The 12,072-nt window shown below is 36.1% G+C and overlaps 1 protein-coding gene across 1 annotated transcript; it reads left to right on the top strand.

The window, feature by feature from the left end:
• Positions 1-3,950: 3,950 nt before the first annotated feature.
• Positions 3,951-11,262, top strand: LOC125650741 (serine/threonine-protein phosphatase PP1-beta catalytic subunit-like). Its single transcript, XM_048879269.2, has 8 exons — positions 3,951-4,962; positions 6,122-6,253; positions 6,691-6,921; positions 7,812-7,916; positions 8,032-8,103; positions 9,273-9,421; positions 9,786-9,920; positions 10,993-11,262. The coding sequence occupies exons 1-8, from the start codon at positions 4,911-4,913 to the stop codon at positions 11,125-11,127; spliced, it is 1,011 nt and encodes a 336-aa protein (XP_048735226.2). The 5' UTR covers positions 3,951-4,910; the 3' UTR covers positions 11,128-11,262.
• The last annotated feature ends 810 nt before the right edge of the window (positions 11,263-12,072 follow it).

Here is a 12,072-nt window from a genome sequence, read left to right as displayed (position 1 = left end):
GCCCTGTTAGGTGTCTGTCTGTCATGTACATATACTCTACAAGTTTACACTAGTCAGGGAGCCCTGTTAGGTGTCTGTCTGTCATGTACATATACTCTACAAGTTTACACTAGTCAGGGAGCCCTGTTAGGTGTCTGTCTGTCAACACTTCATTATTGCAGATCTACACTGAAGGTCTGGTAGCTATAGTTACATCAGTGTCTGTGTGTCTGTCTGTCAACACTTCATTATTATAGATCTACACTGAAGGTCATGTAGTTCTGTAGTTACATCAGTGTCTGTAAATATTTTTATGCTGTCAGTCTACGTCGGTATATGTTTTGTTTTGTGATTATTTCATTTTACCTTAACTGAGGGACTTCATATTCAATATGAAGAGGATGATGGTTAGAGTTGCTTAAATCATGATGAAAAAAGTACGTTGAGAGGAGAATATTAAGTAGTTTGCTACGTGCTGACTGTCGATTCTCTGTTTGGTAATAAGGTACGTAAAGGTTAAGGAAATGGTATATATTTTGGACTAAGTCAAAGGTCAAGGTCACAATAAAATTATACATAGTAGAGTTAGGCTGCCAGACCTACAGTATCCGACTGGAGTTCCTGCGTAATGTGCATATTTTCTGGCTATGTACAGCTGATGTACCGACCATCATCCCACGATGAACTCAACATATTCCAAACCTGCTGAGACAGTTTTATCCTGTTTGAATTAGTTTTTCGGGATGGTACACCAGAATTATCAGTCAACCAAAGTTGTACATGTATATAGGGCTACCTGACCTTCACTGTTGATCAGTAATAATGAAGTGTTGATGGACACTGTCGTAACTATAGAGCTACCTGACCTTCAGTGTAGATCTGTAATAATGAAGTGTTGACAGACAGACACAGATATAACTATAGCTACCTGACCTTCAGTGTTGATATGTGATAATGAAGTGTTGACAGACAGACACACAGACATTGATGTAACTATTGAGCTACCTGACCTTCAGTGTAGATCTGTAATAGTGAAGTGTTGACAGACAGACACAGACATTGATGTAACTATAGAGCTACCTGACCTTCAGTGTAGATCAGTAATAATGAAGTGTTGACAGGCAGACACACAGACACTGATGGAGCTATGTGACCTTCAGTGTAGATCTTTAATAATTAAATGTTGACAGACAGACACACTGACACTGATGTAACTATGGAGCTATGTGACCTTCAGTGTAGATCTTTAATAATTAAATGTTGATGTAATTATAGCGTTGCCTGACTTTCAGTGTAGATCTGTAATAATGAAGTGTTGACAGGCACTGATGTAACTATAGAGCTACCTGACCTTCAGTGTAGATCTGTAATAATGAAGTCTTGACAGACAGACACTCATGTAACTATAGAGCAGGAACATGGCCTACAAAAACAGTTAGGACGTTCGGGTTTTCCGACAATTCCTTTGAAAACTGGTCCAGACGAAGAATTTGTTCTTCCTCTGGATCACAATTCCAACCATTATACACAAGAAAGAGTCCTTATAGTGGCTAATTTCTCTTCCGATAAGTTGACAGTTGCATGTGCTTTTGCCGCCATATTTCGAGGGAAAATTTCGCTTATAAATTTTTAACTGAGTGTAAACAAGATTTCATTAACGTACAATGTATTCACTCATAATTAATCTGTTTAGCGTAAACTCGATGTCCGTGTAGATAACGTGCTAAATCCTTAATAATCATTATCAATCGTACCCATTCCTAAGCATAACCTACTATATTCTAGTATAATTTATATAATTGTATGCAAAATTCACTACTATTATTGCGTGACTATCTCTACATGAAAAAGCCAAAACCGTTTCCCTCTCCAGCTGGTTTACGCGGTAGGCATCAAAAGATTGCCACGGACGCTTCGATCGCCAGCCAAGATAGATATGGTGTATATATACAGAAAGACTATAGTTACTGATTGTCCATCAATTTCTACCATCCAATACGAATCTTAATTTTTCCTGATTGACAGGGGTTCACAGACCAGGTATTTGAAGGCGGTGCGTATTTTCTCTGTTTTTAAAGGATTCTTTTTCAATTTTGAATTAGAAGGAACATATTTTTAAACGCAAAGTTGTAGTAATTTACCAACATGTAAATTATGAAGTTGTTTACTTTAAAAATAATTGATGTAATTCTAAGTAAAACTGAAGAGTACATAACGGCAGTATCTGAGGAGCTGTTTTATATCTCATTTTGAATGCTGTGTATCACTAAAAATGACATCTCTTATCGCATTTTGACAATAGGACTATGTATCTACTGCATCAACACGCACAACCAATGATAACCACGCTGAAAGCCTTTGTCAGTCGCCGTTACTTCTCGTCGACCAAGAGTTTGTATGTTATGAAGAATAAACAAATTAACATATTAAAATCTTTTTTCCCCATAGTTTTAAAACAAGAATTGAAATAAAGGTAGATTTTTACAGATATAGCAGATCTTGATTTTTGGGTTGTTTTTCCTTCCAGTGAGTTGACCAGTCAATAGTCGGTTTAAGAGCGCTGTAGAGCTCATGTTATTTGTTGTTACTGGTACACAAAGCCGACATTAAATAAAATTTACTTACTTACTTATAGGCGCTTGCCTTTGCTGTTGCTTGTTTAGTACATCAGTGAGCGCTTGCCCTGCTTTACATCTTTTGCTTGGTTAGTATATTACTGACAATATAAAATATGACTTTTCCAAGTGTTTAGACAGCTTGTTTATATTTACACTTCCTCTACTGTACATAATGTAATTTAAGACAAAAATTAACAATGTAAAACGTGAATATATATATCCAATCATAAAAGTCAAGAAAAACAAAACTCGAATGATATTTCACTACTAGCGCTGTCGACTTTAAGGTAACTCCATACTCGCAGTTTTATCTGATACAAGTTTAAAATGTGTATTTATTTCCATTTATTAGAGTTAAAACTAACAAATTATCAAATAAAATATATAGGTCATCACACTTTTTAATATGCGAGATATACATAAACAGAATCATATATCCGTCAGAATATGGCAATTTTCTTTAAACAGCGTTATCAAAATTTCATTAAAAAACTGGTTATGACGATATCATAGCATTCTTAACAATTTCATGAAACTGTTTCTTCACAAAAAAAATATAAAATGTCTGTAAAAAAATAATAAAGGAAACCTATCGCATAATATTAATAGACTTGATGAAGAAATCAATAAAACAGAGTTATTCCCCTTGCTTTCAATATCATTGATTAATCCAGTCTGATTAAAACCAGCTCCCCCCCCCCCCCCCTTTCCTTCTTCTATCGTCATCAGGAGAAGGGGGTTGGTTTTAATCAGACTATGATTATTCATCTATAATTTAGACTTTTGAAATACATGTAGTTTATTTTTAATAAGATTTTTTACAATAATTATCGGAAAAGACTCCAACAAAATTTATGTTCCTATCAAGCATGTATCTAAATAGATCATAGATTTTGCAAAATCTGATGACATGGGTGGAATTACTTAAATGCCTCTTTAGACAGCTATAATGCCAAGACACCGGAATAGGAAACATCTCTCTCTCTCTCTCTCTCTCTCTCTCTCTCTCTCTCTCTCTCTGTGTGTGAGTGTGTGTGTGTGTGTGTGTGTGTGTGTGTGCGTTGTTTATATGCATGCTTCGATCTGTATTCACACTCTTGATTTCCCTATAAAGGTTGGCAAATAAATCCAGCATATCGGTTTAAATATTATTTAAATATTATCTGATAAAGAAAAGATTGCAGTAACATTATTATTGTAGGCCGTATTACTTCTAACAATAACATGAATGATGAAATCAGTCGTCATTTCTATATTAAGACATAACATCATATGCCTTAAATGGTATAGCCAATCAAAACTTTTATCGTGGTCACATGCTTTTTTAGTATGACCAAACAATTCGTCATTTTAGAGCGAGGTGTGTAGCCAAGAAGTCGTGTAATTTGGATATTCCGCATCGTCTCGCTGTCATTTAACTTTTTTTGGAATTTTACATTATTTTTTCGTTGACCGATGAAGTATCGAGATATGTCTGATTTTAATAATCCTGATCCACGTCATATTTATCAGGATCCGCCTCGGATTATCAGAAAAATTCGTACTTTTGGAATTCGGTTTCTATTTTATGACATTTTTTTGTTGCGACAAACTACCCCCTTTTGTTCAGAGCGTTTGTGCTGTACGAAATTTTGATTTATCGTGAACGTTTCGTCGACAGTATATAAATAGAGTACGGGGGTGTTATAAACGTAAATAACACACCTGGAATTTTGTATCTTCGCGAACGTGACCTGACAGAAACGCACCGGGATATCCAAAAATAAGCACGAGAAAGGGGCTCTCAATTGCTGAGGCCGAACGAGTACATTTGGACCGTAAAAGAGTGGAGGGCAGGAGCGTCCATGACAGCGAGACACGCCCCTTGCACTCCACGAGTCCATGTGCACTCAAATCATTACACCAACACAGCATGAATTCACTGATAAATAATCAATATCTTATGTTTCTACACACATATCAAATATATGTTATTTCACCACGAACACAATATATTATAATATAGATAATTTATACTACATGATATGATCAATATAAAAAACTTTGATATGTCATACACTTATAAAATTACATACATGTAATTATAACAAGTGATGATACATGTAGTTAAAGTTGGAATATAAAATATAGAAATATAGAATAAATGACTCAATATTAAATGAAAAGAAAGCACACGAAACGGCGGTAAAATATTTTATATTCTGTATAATATTTATGTTAGAATCTGATTTTTTCTTCTAGATACCAGGCAGCACAAAATTATCTCAGGATTTGGAAAGTGCTGGAGCTTTTATAAGGATATTTAGTGGGAAAATGACGGAAATGGAATTAAACGTTGACAACCTGATCAGTCGACTTTTAGAAGGTATGTACTTTTTTTTATCACATTAAATGAATTTTATAAATGCACAAAAATGCATTTAAAAATTAATGAATGATTTTCATGCATGGGCAAAATGAAATGCACATCATTTTGATTGAAATAGATGAAATGATCCCCTTTGTCTGTTGAAACTGAAACTCTTTCGTTGCAACTTTTTGAATATTTATAGGCTTGTGGAAGTCAGAAAAATATAAGTACGATTTATCTAAAACTGAGTATATGAACAAAGCGCGGGAAATTTAATGGTATCAATTTCTAAAACCAACAGGCTTTCGACGTTTTAGATATATAATAAAAATTTGTCTTCATGTAAACAAACTATAGTTTACAGAAAGACAACTTTTTATCATATATTCAAAATATCTAGAGCCTGTGATGTACACCGGCACATGAAGTATGGATATTACTTACCCCCCCCCCCCCCGTTTTTGATAAAAATTGTTACAAATGAGTGAATTCCCTGTCTATCTCATCCCTCTTTCTATTTATGTAATCGATTCACGCTTCACGTAGAAGGCCAATCTCTAAAACTTGCAGAAAGCCTGAAACGATTACATGAATCGAAAGAAGGATGAGATAGACAGGGAACCCCAGGGGCGGATCCAGGAATTGCGGTTAGGGGGCGCAATTTTTTGAGACAGGGGGTCTGGGGGCTGTCTTGAGGCCCCCATTTGGTCCAGGGCGAAGCCCTGGTGGGGGGCCAAGGGGCTAGATTTTATAGGGCTAGAAATATGTCTCCTTTGCAGTAATTTTTATTATTTTCTGTCATTTTTGATAAGGTGTAATTCATAAAATGACGCAAATTTTAATGGTTTTTGGAAAAAATGTAAGTTCTCCCAATAAAAGTAATTCAATAAATAAAAAGATTTTGTCATTTATTTCTCTGAGAGTAGAAGAAATTAATGCTTCGTCTATCGTTTACATTCTTCGAAACAAGAGACCACGATTTACCTTACATATGAAAATTCCGCCAATTTTAAAATCCACATATTTCAGAGAAATTATCGCCGCAAAAAAAAAAAAATTATCAAAAAAGGGGAGGGGGGGGGGTGATATCCATACTTCAGGTACCTGTGCTGATGTAGGCATACAGTGTACTAGAAACCCAAATACTAATTATCATTCGAACCTTTTTTTTCAGTTCGAGGGTGCAGACATAACAATTCTGTCAAAATGACAGAGAGTGAAATCAGGGCTCTCTGTCTGAAGTCCAGAGAAATCTTCCTCAGTCAGCCCATCTTACTGGAACTGGAGGCCCCTATCAAAATTTGTGGTGAGAATATTCTTAAACGTGGATGAATGGCAGTGGTGATCTAGAGGTGGCACCCCTACCCGTTTGTTTGAACATTTTCAGCAAAAAGTTAGGTCATTTTTGGTGTCTTCAAGCCCGTATTTTGGACGGAAAATGTACAAACTTTGGCCGATGTCCTGGCTCCACCCCCAAATTGAAATAACAAAATGACTTCACCTATATGGACATTTCATACCCCCAAAATCTATCATGATAAGAAAAAATATATATACCTGACATTTTCTCTCGATTTTTCAATAATTGTTGTTTACAGGTGATATTCACGGACAGTACACAGATGCTTATTTCAAAATCCCATGAACATTTGTTACATGATAATATTGTACAAAGTACTACAAGCCTCATGTCTGTGACAGATAATTACTCAATCATTGTCATAATATCTTAATTGTTTACAGGTGATATTCACGGACAGTACACAGATCTCCTGCGTCTGTTTGAGTACGGGGGATTTCCCCCAGAGTCTAATTACCTATTCCTAGGGGACTATGTGGACAGGGGAAAGCAGTCACTAGAAACCATATGTCTTCTTCTAGCATACAAAATCAAATATCCAGAGAACTTCTTCCTACTGCGAGGGAATCATGAATGTGCCAGTGTGAATGTGCAGTATGGATTTTATGCTGAATGTAAGTATTTAGAATTTAGAAATAAGTAGGTACCATTGTATTAATTTGTTGAGTTTTATATTTATAATAGCTTCTTAATGTCTCATAACCAAATCCTACTGTCACTTCCACTAATAAGATCTCTGATTGTCTTTGGACCCCCCCCCCCCCCCCTCGGAACGTTGTTGCTAAGCGAATGGAAGACTTACAGTTCCCATGTAGGGGACACAAGTTTATTCTATCTTTACCCCAACCTAGTTGTGGACACCCCTGTAAAGCAGAGTGGACTCTGACAAAGCATTGTCCTGTTTGATTGAAGATCAAATGACCATAATCGACAACCTATTAACCACTGGACCTAGCTCAAGGATTAAATCCGATCCCGGTATTTAACGGTTAAAACTTGTACCGGTATTCATAGGATAAAAATATTGGTATTTTAACGGTTTTAACTATGATCTTTGTAATCTATTACCGGCAGTCAATAATTAAAACCGATTCAGGTATTCAACGGTTAAAACCTACATCAATATTTCATTGATTGAATGTGTATTGTTTAACGTCCCGTCCGGGAATTTTTCACTCATATGGAAACGTCACCTTTGCCGGTGAAAGGCTGCAAAAGTTAGGCCTACGTTAGGCGCTTACGGCCTTTGAGCAGGGAGGGATCTTTATCGTACCTCACCTGCTGTGACACGGGACCTCGGTTTTTGCGGTCTCATCCGAAGGACTGCCCCATTTAGTCGTCTCTTACGACCAGCAAGGGGTACTGAGGACCTATTCTAACCCGGATCCCCACGGGACTATTAGTACTAATACCGGTACTCAACTGTTAAAACCTATACTGGTATGAAAGTAAAACATATTTATAAAAATGGATGATTCATGATCTGAAATGTATAACATTTTAGGTATCAAAAGATTCAGCACTAAGTTATGGAAAACCTTTACAGACTGTTTTAATTGTCTACCTGTTGCTGCTGTCATCGACGACAAAATATTTTGTTGCCATGGAGGTATGTGTATTCAATCCTAACTTGTAAGAAATCTAATGGAGAATATTGTAATGGGGTTTTATTGAATGGATGTTTAAAATTGGGGATCTAATGGCTTACCGTGTAAATATTGCAGGGTTGTCTCCAGATCTTCAGTCCATGGAGCAGATCAGAAGAATTGTCAGACCCACAGATGTCCCAGACACAGGTAAGAACAGGTGAATGATCAGACACAGGTAAGAACAGGTGAATGATCAGACACAGGTTAGAACAGAACAGGTGAATGATCAGACACAGGTAAGAACAGAACAGGTGAATGATCAGACACAGGTAAGAAGTCAGATACACAATCGTTCCAGGGAATTGGAGGATTGATCAATACATAAAGGTTTCGGTCCCGGACAATATCATTCGTCTATTAATACATTGTTCTACATGTAACAGTCTCCCTTTAGCCCCTTTTCACACATTCACGGATCAATAGCCGGTCGACGTCGGATGCAAAATTCTAGTCATCCGAGGTGATCCGATATCTTTGGGTTCTGTGACGTCGTAATGCCGGTGTCAACACGGTCTTATCACGACGCAGACACCGAAAACGCCAATTTCTCTACGGATAAGCACGGTAGCTACCCGTATGTCCCGGGGGAAAATCCCGGTCGGTGCCGGTATGATCACGGAGCGTACGGAAGATCACGGTTCCTACCGGTCCATCCACGGAGATACACGGATTATCACGGTCTGTCTTCCCTGCGTTTGTCGTGTCTGTCCGTGTAGCTACCGGGAACAATCCGTGTACAGGCTGTAGACACCCCATGTTCTCCAGCAGTAAAGTTTCGTACACGGATGACCCCGGACTTTACACGGTTACTTCGGTGGCTACACGGACTTCTCGGTTGATACACGGACTTCTCGGTTGATACACGGACTTCTCGGTTGATACACGGACCTCTCGGTTGATACACGGTACCTACACGGATCAATACGGAGGATTTTCTTTCGGGACGATCCGGGGTAAAAAATTAAACATGTTTAATTTTTTTTCACGGTTTGGCTTGGCCAAGAGGGATTGTCCCAGACGACACCGAATGCATACACGGTTTGTACACGGTGATTGCGGATTGTCACGGACCATCACGGATTGACAATCCGGGATAATCCGGCGTCTCATCCGTGAATGTGTGAAAGGGGCTTGATGTTAGCGATATTCACGGAGTATAACTAGTAAGTTTTGTCTGCTTGTCTGTCTGCACGATATTTTACGCTGATAAACTGAAATAAGAAATTAAATACAGACGATTGGAATCTGTTATATTTTAACTTGATTGAACTGTTACTGATGTAAATTTAGTAACTGACCTTGACATTTTACTTCAGGTTTACTGTGTGACCTTTTGTGGTCTGACCCAGAAAAAGTTCAAGGCTGGGGAGAAAATGATAGAGGCGTGTCCTTCACCTTTGGTGCAGATGTTGTTAGCAAATTCTTAAATCGCCACGATTTCGATCTAATATGTCGCGGCCACCAGGTAAAGGAATTGAAATCAATGTATTTATTGAAATAATATTAAAATAGACGATATGGATTTCAAACGAGTCCAGCTTTTCCCCCATTGATATTGCAGTTATGTTGTCTACATGCTGATAGTTTAACAATTGTTGAGTGTGTTAAAAGTTTTACGGCTTTGATCTATAGTGAAAACAGCGAATATTAAAAACATCATGCACAACATCTTCACAAGTGAAGGGTTATTGATTCGTTACCTCGCACTAACGATATCAATGACCCTTGACTTGTGAAGATGCATTCACAGCTTTATAGCAAATGATTACAATATAATCTAAGTGGATTACTTTCATCTATATTTGAATGTGCCATTTTTATGTTTTCAGGTTGTGGAAGATGGCTACGAATTCTTTGCTAAGAGACAGCTAGTGACGATATTTTCAGCCCCAAATTACTGCGGGGAATTCGATAATGCTGGGGCGATGATGTCTGTCGACGAGTCATTGATGTGCTCATTTCAGGTATGGAATTAGATGTCCACTTAGGAAAAGTACTGGTTGATAGAATATGTGTCATTTAAATTAAATAAATGAAAGATAAAACAGGTATTTATTCATAGAATATTTCATTCGAAACGAATAAATGAAAAACCTATTTACAGAATATGTGATTCAAAATAAATACTTTTAAAAAATGAATCAAATATCTATTTACAGAATATTTCGTTCAAAAAATAAATAAATGAAAAACAAATGAAGTACCGACTAATGGAATGCGTCATTATAAAAAAAACAAACGAATAATAGATCAAGTACTGATTTATAAAATATGGAATTCAAAATAAATTAATAAAAAATAAATCTAATACCGATTTATAGAATATGTCATTAAAATGAATATTAAATGAATAATATAAGAAGTACCGAATTATAAAATATGTCATTCAAATATAAACATAGAGAATAAAACAAGTTGCGAATCATAGAATGTTATACGAAACAAACAAACGGAAAATGAAACAAAGATCGATATGATTAGTCATGTTGTTTGGATTTTATTTGAATACCGAATATCAGAACGCGGAACACAACTTTAGAGATAAAATTAATGTCAAAGGGGTATTAGCTGTGAAAGTGATGACAACTTATTTTCCCCCAAATCTCTCAATGGCATAGGAATATATATTAATTATTAATGAAAACATTTATTTTATACAAAAACAAGAGAAACCACATAAAACTACGTTATATAAACGCTTTAAGTGTAAAGAAATATATAAAGAAGAATTAATGTCTTGCAAGACAATAATTATTTAATTACCAAAATTACATATGCATGTATCTGCTTTGGGGTTAAAAAGTGTTTGAAATAATTCAATACTGGTGTTATTGCTGAAATTCAATGAAAATTGAATTCAATTTTTGGTAACAAAATGACAGCTAATGGAGTTAGGGTTAGTAAATCCAGTGTGTAAATTACAAGGTACTCTGCCAGTCGTCATGTGATTTTGAAAATGATGACAAGATGAAAACTTGTCAAACGGCGCCTCTATCCGTTGGTTCAATGAATTATAATTATGTAATCTACTTTCAGATACTGCGACCTTCAGCTAAAAAGTCACTTTACCGATATCAGGGGAGACCACTGACTCCTCCACGTAAAGCCCCCTCGAGCTCGCATCAAGAACAATTAAAAAAAGAGAAGAAAATGGACAAGGAAGACAAGTAGATAATATTTTAAAGACAGTTTTACCACATTTTATTATGTATATATATATATTGTTATTTTGTGAGTCTTTTTATGCTACTTTTGTTACAGGAGATATTCTGAGTTTTGCAATAAAATGAATGTTTACAACTGGAATTCTTTGTTTTGATAGCCAGGGATTGTACTGATCGTATAGTATTCAGGAAAATCCAAATAGAAAGGAAGATTTTCACGTCTCAGAATAGGATGTTTTACATCCTCCCTTAGAGTAAATAAACCTACTTCAAATAAAATCTAAGTACATGTATATATTATACCAATGGAGGACTATGTTTAATTTTATAACTATGCTATGATGTGTTGGTGGGTGGTATGTATGATATTAATGGAGGACTATGTTTAATTTTATAACTATGCTATGGTGTGTTGGTGGGTGGTATGTATGATACTAATGGAGGACTATGTTTAATTTTATAACTATGCTATGATGTGTTGGTGGGTGGTATGTATGATATTAATGGAGGACTATGTTTATTTTTATAACTATGCTATGGTGTGTTGGTGGGTGGTATGTATGATATTAATGGAGGACTATGTTTATTTTTATAACTATGCTATGATGTGTTGGTGGGTGGTATGTATGATACTAATGGAGGACTATGTTTAATTTTATAACTATGCTATGATGTGTTGGTGGGTGGTATGTATGATATTAATGGAGGACTATGTTTATTTTTATAACTATGCTATGGTGTGTTGGTGGGTGGTATGTATGATATTAATGGAGGACTATGTTTATTTTCATAACTATGCTATGGTGTGTTGGTGGGTGGTATGTATGATATTAATGGAGGACTATGTTTAATTTTATAACTATGCTATGGTGTGTTGGTGGGTGGTATGTATGATATTAATGGAGGACTATGTTTAATTTTATAACTATGCTATGGTGTGTTGGTGGGTGGT

Source organism: Ostrea edulis, chromosome 5, assembly GCF_947568905.1.
Source record: "Ostrea edulis chromosome 5, xbOstEdul1.1, whole genome shotgun sequence".
Classification (NCBI taxonomy): Eukaryota; Metazoa; Mollusca; class Bivalvia; order Ostreida; family Ostreidae; genus Ostrea; species Ostrea edulis.
The sequence above is the reverse complement of the archived record's forward strand: the minus strand, read 5'-3'. Positions and strand labels throughout refer to the sequence as shown.